The 15,558-nt window shown below is 42.2% G+C and overlaps 1 protein-coding gene across 3 annotated transcripts in view; it reads right to left on the reverse strand.

Moving 5' to 3' along the window:
* The window catches only part of SYNPO2 (synaptopodin 2), a 250,065-nt gene that overhangs the window by 218,467 nt on the left and 16,040 nt on the right, over positions 1-15,558 (reverse strand). The window contains exon 1 of one of the 3 annotated variants that reach the window (XM_075543875.1): positions 9,994-10,014. The exons of the other annotated variants lie outside the window; for them this stretch is intronic. Coding sequence (XP_075399990.1) covers positions 9,994-9,999 — 6 coding nt within the window. The 5' untranslated portion in view covers positions 10,000-10,014. Of the gene's footprint in view, positions 1-9,993; positions 10,015-15,558 lie in introns of those variants that run through there. 3 annotated transcript variants of the gene reach the window in all.

Raw genomic sequence — 15,558 nt, forward strand, 5'->3', positions numbered from 1 at the left:
TCAGATACAGACAGGTCAGGCAGAGGACATGGCTCTTGGCAGGGGTTCTTGGGCTAATCTTGCAGATAGGCAGGCAGTGGGAGATGCAACAACAGGGCTACTCCTGCTGCTCAGAGGGGAAGAACAGCAGGCAGGGATGGGCGCACTGCACATCGTCCTCAATTGCTTCCTCTAGCCCCACTCCCATTGCCACCCTCTGAGTTATAAGCGCCTCAAGCCTCCAGCAGCAGGCCTGAGGACAACTGCAAACAGCCTCCCATACGATTTCAGCATGGTTTTTGCACAATGTCCAAATCCCGTAGTGTCTTAGAGATTATCATGGATGTTAAGTAACACACATTTGTATTTGGTCTAGTACTGTGTTAATCCTAGCTTGATTGTGTCTCTCCCACCACCCACATACTCAACTTTAAAACAGCGCATGCAGACTGGCTGGCAAGAAGTTGGTTTAAAGCGTCTGCATCCACTGCACACTGAAATCACTGTACTCAACTCTCCCTTAATTTCATTTTTATTTACGTATTTATTCTTGAGATGTGCACATCAGCTTTTGCTGTCTATCCTACCAAGGGACAGAGGCTGGCAATGCTTCAACACAGCATATTTCTGACAAATTCACACACAAATAAAATTCAACAAGCCACTTCAGTGTGTTTGTGTGAAGTGTTTCAGGGATTTCGAAAGCTACACATGGAAAGGCCCAGCACCAAGCCCCTGTTTCTGATAGGAGTACAGACATGTTATGCAAGGTCAAAAGCAAACCAAGACAGAACGCAAAACAAATGGTCTGCATAGAAAAAGAAAAGCCAAGTCGAGTGATCCACATTCTTCACTGACATTATTTTTCATACTGTCAACTATCATAAGGAGAAACTAGTTCAAAGGAAGTGTCCTAAGCTACCATGTCAGTTAGTGTTGGGCAGAGATGAGGTTTCATGTCAACGTCTGCACCTGGAGGAAACGTTAGAGATAAAACAACAGTGAGAAAGACCAACACATGTTGCTACAAAGGCAAAATTCAAGATTAAAAGCAGCAACACAAAAGGGACCAGCGTGCCTTCAATTCTTTAGTAAGATTAATTCTTTGTCTTTCTGTGCAGCACAGAGACTGAAACTAGGGGGGAAATGAGTGGAGATCATATTTAGGGTTATCTTCAGCAAGGGAGCCTTGGTGGAATAATGGTCACATGTTAGACAGCCTCAAGGTCAGCTGTTCAAAACCACCAGTCATTCCAAGGGACAAAGACAAGGATAAGTGGATAGAAAACAGTTACAGTCTCAGAAATTCACAGGGCAGTTCTATCTTGTCCTATAGGGTCACCAAGAGTCAGAATCACTTCCATGGTCGGGAGTTTTGTTTTAGCTTTGGATCTTTAGCAAATGAGAGAGACCTGTACTATATTGTAACCCATCAGGAAATCTGTGGTAGTTACATAATCTGTTGTCAATTTGAGACTTCAGAGTGAAGAGGTGGAGTTTAGCCTGTCAATCAGGTCAGCTTGATGACTTCATTTGGAGGCCCTAAGGAGATAAATAGCTCATTGGAGGTGGGACACACATTCACTCCCTCCAAGACATTACTGACAATGAGCCTGGAAGCTGGAAGAGCCCTGGAGAGACCCCTGCCAGGGCTGAGATACTTCCACTGCCACAGGATCAACAAGACTTTTTACTCACTGGCCTTGGATCCTGCATCCAGCATCATTGCATGTGTTGCGTGAGTCTGAAGAGGAATTTATAGATTGGTATCAGACATATGGGCTAGTAGCAGACTATGGACTTGATCTGGACTGGGCTGGGAAGTTTTCTCAATATTCAATTGCTCTTCTATATAAAGTTCTCTCTTATACACATATAAGTGTCTATGAGTCTCCCTAGACTTTTTCTCTAGTCTACCTGGACAAACACAAAATGCTATTGTGCAATTGCTATATCACCTCATTTCTAATTATCTTGATTTGAAGATAGCTTTTAGGATAGAGTCCCTCTAACTTGGCATGGCAGGGATGGCAGTGGAGTGGGGGTATGCAAACATCAAATTCAGGCAAAAGGAAACCAGGACTCAGGCTGTGCTCTAAGAACCCGTTGGAAGTACAGCCCAATGCCGGTGGATACAAATGTAGTCACAGGGACTCTGTAGCTATGGCCCATGCACCTTCAGTAAGCCGTGAATTAGTCATTATCAAGTCCACTCTTGTTCTGTCTCAGCCGGGAGATCTCTGCTGCTCCAGGGAAACAGAGCCCAAGTACTTTCAATTATTTCATCTGCATGCAAAAGCTGGACAATGAGTAATGAAGCCTGGAGGAGAACCGATGCTTTGAGATTATGGTGCTGGCAAAGAACAAACCAGGGGCTGCCAGTAGAACGAACACAGAGCACGGACAGAGAAGAATCTGTGTTGGCAAAAAGGATAGCCAGAATGTCCTTAGAAGTGCAGATGGCAAGACTCATGTACTTTGGACATGTCATCAGGAAGCACTAGTCCCTAAAGACAGCAAGCCTGATAAACAAGTCAGCAAAAAAAAAAAAAAAAGGGAAAGCCCTTAACATGATATATTGACATAATGACTGTAACTAGAAGTTCAAGCGTAGTAATACTGGTGCCAGGCCAGGCGGGGTTTCATTGTGTTATACGAAGGATTTGTATAAGTCAAAAAACAGACGCCATGGTACTTAAGCAGCAACAACAACTACCATTCATGCACGTGTCTCTGAATGACTCTGAAAGATCAGATAGTATTTCTAGCACATAGGTACATTTGTCCATCCTGAACCCATGAGTCATGATGCGAGGCTGCAATTGTAAGGTGGTTAGTTCAGAAGTCCCATCAGCTGCTGGAGCACTGCTGTCCCCAAGCTTGGCAAGTATATGCATGTTTTCCTGCTCCAACCTTCCCATGGTAGGTATGGCCTGCAATTCACTCCAAGTCTATTCCTACCACCTACTCTTTCCAGAGCCCTCCAGGACAAAAGCACTACGCCCACGCCCACCCTCAGGCCCGATGTATGATGCTCCCTTTGTTCAAAATGGCAAATGCACTCTATACAATGGCTTCGGTCCAGGCTACTTCCTCTGCCTTCCCCTCCTTCACTTTGTATGAGAAGCAATGGGCAGAAAACATCTCTCCACACTACAGTGAGATGTCATCAAAGGTCACCTCCACTCTGGAACAGCTAACGTCTTGAATTTCACAGCAACCATGTCCTACTGTTTCTATCCACTCTACTGTACCGAAAGGTTGTTCACGAGCAAGGCTGGGAGGAGAAGAGCACCTTTACCGTCCATCACATGCCCAAGCATCTTCACAGCCGCTCTCCTCCCAGTGCCCAACCCATCAACTCCTCTTAGTTCAGCGTGGGCCCACACAGGGCCAGCCCCATCCTGCCACGACACCCATCTGTTGTTGCTTGTAGGTGCCATTGAGTTGGTTTGGACTCACAGCGAGCCTGTGTACAGCAAAAGCAACCCCCACCCCCACCCCAGTCCTGCCCCTTCCTCACCATTGTGATCACGGAGCCCTTTGTTGCAGCCACTGTGCCCATACATTTTGTCACACGCCTCCCTCTTTTTCTTTTCTTTTTTTGTTTTTTTGAAGTTAAGAAAGGCTTTATTTAGGCAGGGAAAGAACTGCCTCCTTCTTTTTCATTGACCTTCCATTTCACCAAGCCTGAGGTTCTTCTCCAGAGATTGGTCTCTCCTGATAATGTCTAAAACTCAACTAGGGGCCTTAAAAATTGAATAAATGGGCCACCTGTCTGTCAGTTTCCAGGCTTTGTATGTTTCACAGCCTTGAAAGAAACTTTATCTTTCAGATTTGGCTTTGCTGGGGTAAATTTGCAAACACGGGTGCCTTTCTTTTGAATTGTCGGATGGATGTGTAAGTAAACATAAGAACCCCGAACTCAGATTTCTGTTGGAATTATTCTCATGGAGTTGAGTTCCAATCGGCCACGAGTGCCTGTAAGGCTCCTCAAGAGCCCAGTATGGTGGACTGATTCCTGCATGGCTTTGTACTGCTGACACCTGATCTTTTTTTTAAAATGAATTAATTTGCTGCTGCTGCTTCCTCATCTTCTTCTTCCTCTCCTTTTTCTTCTCCTCCTCTGCCCCCGCCTTCTTGTACCCCTTCTCCTACCTCTTCCTCTTCTTTTTAGGAAAACAGAGAGATCCAGGACCTTTAACTAGTGTTACTATTAGACATCGTTGCCTCGGTTCCGGCTCAGAACAGCCCCCATGTACACCAGAAGGAAACACCGCCCAGATTGTTCTCACAATTGTCTAATTTCAAAATGATCAAAGTTCTGCAATGCCTTTATTGAGTGTATTAAAACCACCACTATATTGAACATAAAACCTAAATTTCAATGTTAGTTTCCTAGAAGGAAGCCTTTCTCTTGAAACTAACTCTAAAAGCTTACAGACCCAACACTGCTATAACTACCACAATATTTTTATGTATGGCCTTTTTGTGCCCATTTTCACATTATCTGTCAATGGGGATAGCAAAATAGTTGTTTTTATAGGTCTATGAAAATAAGGTTTACCTAACATCCCTGCCTTGATAGTTCCATGGGAAGCTGCAAACTTCAAACCACTCCGCGCTAACACCTCCTGTCCCTTCCCTTGGAGAGACCTATGATGTGGATTTTTTTTATCCTGAAACATTTTAATGGCACTGCAGCACATGGAAACTTTATCAAAACTATTTCTTTCCAGACAAGTTAAAGTTATAAACCACCATAAAAAATTTTAAATGCTTGGCACAGAGACATATTTTACCTGAATTACTACTCAACATTTACATTTATTTATTCATCAGTGAAAAGAAAATATATATTTACCAATATGATGGTGAGTAATGGATGTAGGATATAAAATGTATGTTTTAGGTAACTATAAATGATTTCAAGTACTCTTAATTTTCAGACACATAATCAAAAAAGAAAACAAGTTTGGTAAAAATGACATCATATAGAATACTATTTTAGTAACAATTCAACTTTGCAGATTGAAAGATGATCAGATGGATGCAGCAATAAATGTTCTATACAAACATATTCATCTTAGCACCAGTTGTAATAGTGAAAGATGAGAAATAATTTATAAATATTAGAAACAACTTACATGTTCACTAGAAGATGGTTGAAGTAAATTATTAAGGATCTGTACCATGTAAAATGCATGGTATCACAAAGATCAAAATGTAAAACAACACTTTAAAGATCATTGATGAAAAAATAGGGACAAACTTAGGGGCCCTTATTCCAGGCATAAAAACACTATGAAACAAAACGGAAAACACGGAAATGGTAGAAGACAAAATAAATGGTTGGGGAATCTCCTAAAAACAAACACTTGTGCATCGAAAGATTTCACCAAAAGAGTGAAAAGAGAACCCACAGACTGGGGAGAAAAGAATTGGCAGTGACACACTGGACAAGAGACTAATGTCAATTTATAGAAAACTTCAATTCAACAAGGAAAAGGCAACAGACATGTCATCAAAGAAGACAGACAGGCAGCGGACAAATAGATGAAGAAATTAATGTTCATGATCATTAGCCTTTCAAGAGATGTAAATCGAAACAAAAATAAGATACTACCTCAACCTGGCATTGATAGCAAAATTAACAAAAGCAACAACAACAACAAAAAACCAGAAACCAACCAATGCTGATAAGGGAGGGGAGAGATTGGAACCCTCACAGGCGGCGGTGAAGCTGCGAAGTGGCACACGGAAAGCAGCATGGCGGTTCTCCAAACCGCTGGGAATAGAAATTCCACATTCACAAAGCAAAAGTATGAAAATTACCTATATGCCCATCAGTGGGAAAATGGATAAGTAAACTTGGGAATAAACAAAAAAATAAAAACAAAACTCACTGACTTAGAGTTGATTCTGACTCACATCGAACCTACAGGACAGGGTTGAACTGCCACTGTGGCTTTCCAACGCTGTGACTGTTTACCGGCACATCATCTTCCTCCCTTGGAGCCTCCGATGATTTAAAATCACTGACCTTGCAATTAGCAGCCCAACACACAATGAGACACTATGCAACTCTGAGGAATAATGATGATATGCAAAACACCCCATAACATGGGTGAACCTGGAGGACATTATTCTAAGTAAAATTAGTCAGTCATAAAATGGAAATATTATATGATAGTATTGTTTTTCGAAGTCAAGAAAATATTCTCACATTGAAAGAAGCATTCTTTGATGAGAAAAGGAGGTGAGAAAAGGATGGAGGGGTGTTCTGGTCTAGTGTGCAGTCCAGGTTTTAACTTGGATGAAGGGATAGGCAATATGCAATAAGAGGGAGATGGGCAAAAAATTGATGGATGCAGGGGAAGATACTGGGATTATATTTTGCAAGATCTGAAGGCAACAGAGGCAAAACTGTTTTATAAATAATCTGGCAATACTAATGGTCTATGAGTATATGTTTGAATAGGCATGAAGGCTGAGCGTGTGTGGATGGAGAGTGGAATATACTCATATATTTATAATATATATGACATTTGTATATATGCATTTACCTTTGTTGCAAATATATTCATGAATGTGGTGGAGTAGGTAGGAGGTAAAGGTATGAAAACTTCTAAGACATAACCTATCACCTTAAAGGAGTGAGTCCCTGTGCTTGAAGGATCAAGACCATAATCTTGAAAGACACCAAGGGCTATTGGCATGACATCACTCACAAAGACACTGTTCTATGTCTACTGAAGAGAGTAGCTAAGGTCTTGCATGAATATCCACTTGTGAGTAGTCATCTATGGCATGGCTATTGGTGGTGGCCCATCTGGAGGAAAGAAGAATGAAGACAAGTAGAAAAAATTAGTCCAATGGACTAAAGGTTCACACAACCATCAGTCTCCATGCACCAGATACCACTACCACCAGCTTTACAAGGGATCTCCTTAGAAGATCCTGCATAGAGTGGGAGATAAATGTGGAACAAAACCCCAAATCATAAAAGAGGCCAGGCTGAGTCATAGGATTGGAACTCTCCAGAGTTTGGCCCTGTCAACCCTTCAGGTCTGGAACTGAAGTCACCATACCCTCTCCCCCACCTTGTTAGACAAAATAGAGAGGATAATGAGAAGGAAGAATGGACAAGGCAACACAGTGAGGAAGTGGGATAAGTGATAGCACATCGAGAGGATTGTAATGGATGAGTCAAGACACAACGTGTGTGCTTGGCACAGTGGATGGGTGGATTGTGAGAAGATATGTAAGAGCCCCCAATAAAATGATTAAAATAAAAGACAATGTGTACAGATTGCTGAATGCAAAATTGGTTACCCTTGAAATATTCCCTAACTCACAATAAAGAGGTTTTGTTTTTGTTTTTAGAGAAAACCTTGTACCATCGATCAATAGTCATTGACTTGGAAGATGTTCGTGATGTGTTGTTTAAATAGAAAGCACATTCACCACGTTTTAAGAAACGAGAATGAATGTGAAGGTGACTGAGAGTCGGCGCATGCATGTTAACAGAACAATGTGAGCATTTGTGTGCATTGCTTCACACGTTTTTCTTTCAAAGAGGGAGGTCAGAAGTTGCTCTCCAATATGCTGGTGAGCCATTTCTGGATGGTCAGATGTGGGAGGATTCTCACCTTATGACTATGCGTCTCCGTTTCAATTCTTTTTACAATAAGGATATAACATCTAAATATACCTTCTAAATCTAAAAGTGAAAAGCCTAAGAAAAATTTTAAATAGATATTACAATGCATTTGTGGGATAGACCCATCATTTTGTTCAGAATATTGCATTTTGAGAGATGGAATTAGGTTAATCAAGGCAAGTATACCAAGGATACCAAGGATGCTATCTCTCGCTGTGCATGTTTTCTCTTTGGCACATTCGATTCAAATAGGAACTGTTTTAGGAATAGATGAAGACTATCAAATGAATTCTCTCTTCCCCTCTCCCCATCAAGTTAGAAGGCTTCACATAAGCAAACAGCTGGGTCAAAATTTTCTAGCGGTTTTAGTAGAGGGAATGAGAGGTTTAACCCTGTGAGATCAGCTGTATGCATTGTTCCTCTGGGATAGCGAGGGGGAGAACCAAAAGCCAACCCAACTTGCTGCCATCAAATAGATGCTGAATCATAGCGACCCTATAGGACAGAGTAGACCTGCTCCTGTCAGTTTCTGAGACTGTAACTCTTGACGGGAGTAGAAAACCCGTCTTCCTCCAAGGAGCCGCTAATGGTTTCAAATTGCTGACCTTGCAGATCACAGCCCCAAACCTCATCACTGTGACAGGAGAAGGATACAGAATTTGAGCAAAGAAGTTCGACTTATTAAAACATACATGTGGTTAAGTCTAGGAATTCTCAACGATAAGGACAATTTCGTGTATACCAGAGAAATGTTATTTGGAAAATATTTTATTATATAAATTATATTGATATATTATTACATTTTAATGATACAAATAATAAAATAAAGAAAGCATTTTGTATTTTAAAAAGAAACATAGAAAATGATGAATTCAATGATAATTTACTACAGTACAATTTTGAGAATTAAAAAAGAAAAATCCAGTGAGAATAAATTAATACCATTTTCAGAGTTTCTGTATTATTTCAAAACCAAAAAGAGGTTTCAAATATTGATTTTAAAAATGAAATTGTAATAAAATGTGGTGTAAAAATTGATCTTTCAGGAAAGATTCTAGTTTGCACATTATCAGAACAATACGAGCATTCATGTGCATTTTTTTCACACATTATCTGCTTGCTAAAAAAAAAAAAAAGACTCCAGCTAAAAGGAACCTGAAAGTCATCGCTCCTAAATCTTTCATTTTATGAGTACAGAAGCTGAACGTGAAATCGTTTTAGACATTGCTAAGGTCATATCGTAAATGCATGCCGAGAATGCAGGTTGTTTTATTATTATTGTTATTATTACTAATTTTGAGTTGACACATATATCATTCCATAGTTCAATCACATCAAGTAGAATTACACAATTGCTACCACAATTAGTTTCTAAACATTCCTTTTACCCCTCACCACCTCTGTACCCCCCCAATCTTTGTTCTGCTTACTGTCCCTATAGGTCCCTCAATCCTGAGTTTCATATTCTGAAAAACAGAAAAACATATAGCACAACTTCAAGACGGTAACCCCAATGCTGTTACACCTCTGAGATACACCCCAATATGAATGAACAAAAATACAGAACATGTTGAAAAGCAGATTAGGTCCAGCAGGCATCAGAGGGGTGATCAGCTGACAAGGTTTTAGCAGTTCAAGTCAGATGTATGCCTTTAATCTTCTGTACTCACCTCTTCAATGCATTTCTCTTTAGTCACCACTTTCCTCCCCCGTCTTGATTGTGGACCGAGGGAGGTCAGCGGAGGCTTATTTCCTATGTAGTTGCCATCAAGGAATCTTGGGTTCACACTGTCACTCACAGCCTTCTGCAGGTTTTGGTGGTCTTTTCCATGAACCATTTGGGTATGCATCTTAGTACTCTCCACTCTCAAATGAATTATAAACACATATAAATATCTGTCACTTTCCTAATTATCTTTTAGATAAATTGCTCTCAAAAAAGCTGCAGCTAAAACCTCAGCAAACCCAGATATTTCAATAGTTGCTCTAAAGAATGAAAGACATTCATTCATTTAACAAATTTTTGATAAATATATAATCCCACCTTATATACATGGCATATATATGTATGTAAGTATATGGCAGGTATAGATGTGTATGGAGTCCCTGAGTAGTACAAATATGTAAGCACTCTACTATTAAGCTGAAGGTTAATGGTTAAAACCCACTTGAGGTCTCTTAGGACACAGGCCTGGTGATTCACTTCAGAGAGGTCATAATCTTTTGGAGAATTTCTGCTCCAAGGATGTTTGAGTCAGAATCAAATTATCAACTAACAACAATATATATGCATGTTAATCATCTATCTGGAGTGGGATTATAGTAGAACTATGAACCGAACTCAAACTCACTGCCATAGAATTAACTCCAACTCACGGTGACCCTGTACGCCAGACTAGAGCTGCCCCTCTGGGTTTCTGAGACTGGAAGAAAGCTCGTCTTCCATTCCATCAGGCACTCCCTTCCTGGGGACATGGTCCATGATCTGCAACGAGGCCCATGATCTGCAACTGATAATAAATTGGGAGGTGGAGAGACACCCTCTAAGGAGCCAGGTGAGTCAAAAACAGTGATGGGGAGTTGTAGAATAAACATATATCTTTTGTGTGTGTCTTTCTCTCACAGAGCAGCTGGTGACCTCCGGCTGCAGATCGTCTGGTAAGCAGACCAACGTGCTATGCCGCCAGGGCTCATTCACCTATAGACTCACTGCCGTTCCGACTCCTAGCAGCCTGAGAACCTCAGTGGGTTTCTGAGACTGATTTTTCTTGCAAGTAAAAAGCCTCATTTTTCTCCTATGGAGCAGGTTGTTGTTGTTAGGTGCCATCAAGTGGGTTCTGACCCATAGCGACACACAACAGAACAAAACCATGCCAGGTCCTGCGCCATCCTCACAATTGTTTCTACTCCTGAGCCCACTGAGGGAGCCACTACATCAATTCAGCTTATTGAGGGCTGTCCTCTCTTTCCCTGCCCCTCTACTTTACCAAGCATGATGTCCTTCTCCAGGGGCTGGTCTCTCCTGACAACAGCTAGTAGTTTCAAACTGCTGACTTTGTGCCCTACTACATAACCCACTATGCTAGCAGGGCTCTGCCTTGAAGAAGTACAGCCAGATGCTCTTTAGAAGCAAAGATGGCAGGACTTTGCTCACCTCACGTACTTCAGATATGTTATCAGGAGAAACTAATCCCTGGAAACGGACATCACAGTTGGTAAAATGGAGGGGCAGCGAAAAAGAGGAAGAGCCTCAAGATGGTTTGACGCGGTGACTGAAACAATGGGCTCAAACATCCATTGTGAGGACAGTGTGGGACCAGGAGTTGTTTTGTTCTGTTGTACATCGGGTTATCAGTCAGAACCGACTAGACAGCACCCAAGAACAACGCTACAAGAACCATGAAAAGACATGACTCCTACTTACAAACAGCAGAGCAACAAGCCACGTGTGAGCAATACAAACTTTCAAACTAGAAGGACCAGTGGAAGGTATCGAAAATAATTGTTTTAGTCCAAAAAAGGAAGGCCTGCTATGGGCAAACATCTTTGTCACCTTGCCTCGGGGAAACTTCCAAGATGTTGGTTTTCTAAACATTTGAGTCTTTTCAGTTTCCAAAGTAAAAATATAGTCCCTGGGCGGTACAACGAGTTGCATGTACAAGGCTCATAATCAAAACATTGGCAGCCTGAGCCCACCCAGACATACCACAGAAGAAAGTCCTGGCGCTCGCTCTCCTTCTGAAAATGCAGCCACTGGAGGATGAGACATACAACTCTCCTCTAGCTCTTTCATGCTTCCTCCCCACCCACCACCCACTATCATGATCCCAATCCTATCTTACAACTCCGGCTAGACCAGAGCATGCACACTGGTACAGATCAGAGCTGGAAACAGAGAGAATCCAGGACAGATAAGCCCCTCAGGACCAATAATGAAAGTAGCCATACCAGGAGGGGAAGGGGAAGGTAGGGAGAAAGGGGGAACTGATCACAATGATCTACATAGAACCCCTTCCCTGGGAGACAATAGCAAGCTGGGTGAAGGGAGACTTCTGACAGTGTAAGACATGTCAAAATAACGATAGTTTATAAATTATCAAGAGTTCGTGAGGGAGAGGGGGTAGGAAGGGAAGGCGGGGAAATGAGGAGCTGATACCAAGGGCTCAAGTAGAAAGCAAATATTTTGAGGATGATGATGGTAACAAATGTACAAATGTGCTTGACACAATGGATGGATGGATGGATGGATGGATGGATGGATGGATGGATTGTGATAAGAGTTTTACGAGCCCCCCCATAAAATGATTTTGAAAAGGAAAAATTAAAAAGGCAGCCATTGGAAACACTACAGAGCACAGTTCTACCTGCCCAGGTGTTGCCCTGGGTTGAAGAGCAGCCGTTGGATACAGTAAGGATGTTCTTGTTTCAGGCTGCACTGTAGTCCGGTGACCCACATTGCCCCTAAATCCTGCAGTGCAACTGTCTCTGGCTGCGACTTGCCTCCGAGGCAGGTCACAACCTTGTGCTCCTCTGTTCCTACTCCAAGGTTCTGAGAAGGTTTATACATTTCTCAAAAACTGCCTTTTACTTGATGTGACGGAATGTAGTTTTATCACTTACTAAATTACAAGTAGGGGTTCTTAACCAAGTCATTGAAAAAAAATCACAAAGCCTCTCTATAGGATCCCTACTGTGTGCCTCAGAGAAATAAATAGAGGAACATTCCATTTCTGCGAAGAGCCTGGTCAGAGTCACAGAGCCCTGGGGAAAGAGCACACACGGCGGGTTCCCGAGGTCAGACAGGGTTTGTTTGGGGTTGGGAGGGTATCTCACGGTTAAAAACATGAAGATCTTCAAAAACTAGCGAAGGAATTTGTATGAGCGAAGCGCTGAAAACTCACACACCTATAAGGGCGGAATAACTTTCCATGCTCGTTAGGATCCTCCCTGAAGTACAAGACCTGGCATGTTCTCTCCCTGAAAATCGATTAAGAAAGAGCAATATTATATTGAAATTCCTATGTTCATTCATTTCTCTCTCTCTCTCTCTCTCTCTCTCTCTCTCTCTCTCTCTCTCTCTCTCTCTCTCACACACACACACACACACACACACACACACACACACACACACACACACACACACACCGCTCCTCTTGTTCCTGCCACTACCATGACATCAGATTTGTGGTCTTTGGTAGCATCGAGTCGATTCCAACCCTTCTGGTTTCAGACTGTCCATCTTCAGAGATGGTACGCTCCCTCTCTCCTGCGTTTTTGAAGAACTGACCTGAGGGTGCAGTGAAGCAGCCAACCTGGAGCCCTCTCCGCCACCTGGGCCCCTGATGGAGGAAAACACAGGTAGGAACAAGGCCTCCATGCGGAAGGAAGAGGAAGAGAGAGTAGGGGAAGAAATCACCATGCGGAAGGAAGAGGAAGAGAGAGTAGGGGAAGAAATCATCCTTCTGAAACAGGAAGGGCAGACAGAGGAAAAGGTCAGAGCAGGTGAAGGGCTGGTCTTGTTTTTTGATAAGAAGAACATAATGCGATAAACCCATAATAGAATCCTTAATCAAATGTGTCTCTCCAGCATCCTGCGCCTGCAGCCCGAGGTCCCCGCCCCACCCGAAGCCGCGCTGCTGCCCGCAGAGGAGGCGCCTGCACAGCCCCAGGGCTGCTGGCTGTCCCCATCTGGCAGGCAGGGAGCCAAGAGATCGAGACCGCAAAAGGGATCGCGGCGTCTTGACGCTCCACAGCCGCCAATGCGTGTAATATCTGATGCACACAAAGCCGCCTAACAGGAGTCACGCGGAGCCCCGTCCAGGGGGGCGCGCTGTGTTTTCGTAAAGAAATCCTCATGGCACAGGTAACTCCGTCGACTCTGTGGGCTCTGTTAGTCATTGGTGCTGGATCGTGACTGGTGGAAAGAACTCATCACTGTTGGAAAAGTTAAAACACACACCAACACAGGGTTGAATGCATGATCATTGACTTCGAGCAAGCGGCCTTATATAGTAATAACTTCTAATTTAGGAGGCAAGCGTGGGGGTGGGGGGAGTGGGGGCGGGGAGGGAATGGCCCGCTCATTAGCCTTTCCCAAAGTCCCTGGCGAAGAACATGCCTGACTATGCAGGGATCAGGGCCCTATATTTACTTACTAGGGCACATTTATTTTCTTTTATATTTCAAAGCACTTGAAGTGCTTCTTTCTCTTTGTGATGATTTCCATATGCTGTTTCCAATTACAGGCAGTGAGGGTGAGGCAACATTCTGAAACCATTAAATGCCCCTCACAGGGAGACACCCCGGAACAGCAGGAGCCCTCCGGGGACCCTGAGGTCCAGAGACCCAGCATGGCGTGGAAGAAAGCAGATAGGCCCTCAATTTCAGAGAAATTGGTGGAGGAAAATTAGAGCGGCCACAAACATAATTGGACGGCATTGGAATGTTGCCTGCGCACTGAGGAATTTAGGGTAATTTCTAACCCTGAAAGCAACCCTTGGAGATAGATGCTATCGCTACCCTCATTTTACAAAGGAGAAAAGGGAGGAGCAGAGGCAAACACGATTGGAAGCATTGGAAGTGGTCATGCTGAGTCACTCCTTAGAATCATATGCAAGTAATTCTTCATAGTTTGAGGTATTTCCTTTTAATAACAGGCACTGTTACTTAAGAATAATGCTGAAATGGAAAATGTCATCATGTATATATTTACTACAGGAAAATAAAGACAATAATAGGTTCAATCTGTACTATTTTTTTATTAAAAGATTTTATTGGGGACTCTTACAGCTCTTATAACAATCCGTACATCAATTGCATCAAGCATATTTTGTACTATTTCTAAATGAGACTATCATTTAATCTTATTTTTGTCTTGAAGGTATTTAACTTTAGGATCTGTTGCCTTTAAACCAGTCAAACTGCTGAATTAAAAAGTCTTATAATAACTGATGCTGCAAACATCATGCAAAATGTGCATTATTTTATCAAAACTGAAATAATCATAAGTCACAAAAACTGGGTTACACAAAGTAATTGTTCCAAACATTGAAGAAGCAGAAGAAGAAGAAGAAGAAGAAGAAGAAGAAGAAGAAGAAGAAGAAGAAGAAGAAGAAGAAGAAGAAGAAGAAGAAGAAGAAGAAAAAGAAGAAAGAAAAGAAAACACACACAAGGTTCAAGGGAATCATTGTAAATCCTTTCGTTTGGCTTCGGAGCTCTCGACTTTTATGTGTACAGCCACAAAGCAAAGAAAATGTGCGTGAAAATGAGTTGCTCCCTTTTGAAATCAGAAGAATAATAAATAGGATGACAGACCCCATTACTTGTGTGTCTAGTGTGGGACACGGCGTTATTACCAGGGTGTATTGGGTTCAAACCCACCAGCCACCGTGCAGGAGAAAGATGAGGCTTTCTATTCCCGTAAAGAGTTATAGTCTCAAAAACCCACAAGGGCGGCTCTACTCTGACCTATCGTATTGCTGAGTCGGAATCAATTCTATGGCACTGAGTTTTGTTTTGTTTTGTTTTTACACAATAAATCAGGAGGCCATAAGAAGTTCATGAAAATTTCCATTACTTTTCCATTCCATTCTTCCGGAAATTTTTGAAGCCTCCTAATCCATTGCTCAATAATTCTTTGTGCTTTAGATTCTTTAATGATCAAGCTGAGAAATATTCCAGCATTTTTCAACCTTAAAAACAAACCAAAAAACAGTGACTGTTATCATGTGTAGCTCATTTTGTCGCTGGGACACTGAAATTCAGAAAGACTCTTTAAAAACACCAACTAACCAGTACCAGAGTGCTGTTCTCTCAATCAGTCCATTTGCACGCAATATCTAAATAAGCTCATTTGCTTTTTCTTATTTTCCTGACTCAGATAAAGACTAGACTATATCACCAGGCTCTTCCTTTCT

Source organism: Tenrec ecaudatus, chromosome 3 (assembly GCF_050624435.1).
Source record: "Tenrec ecaudatus isolate mTenEca1 chromosome 3, mTenEca1.hap1, whole genome shotgun sequence".
NCBI lineage: Eukaryota > Metazoa > Chordata > Mammalia > Afrosoricida > Tenrecidae > Tenrec > Tenrec ecaudatus.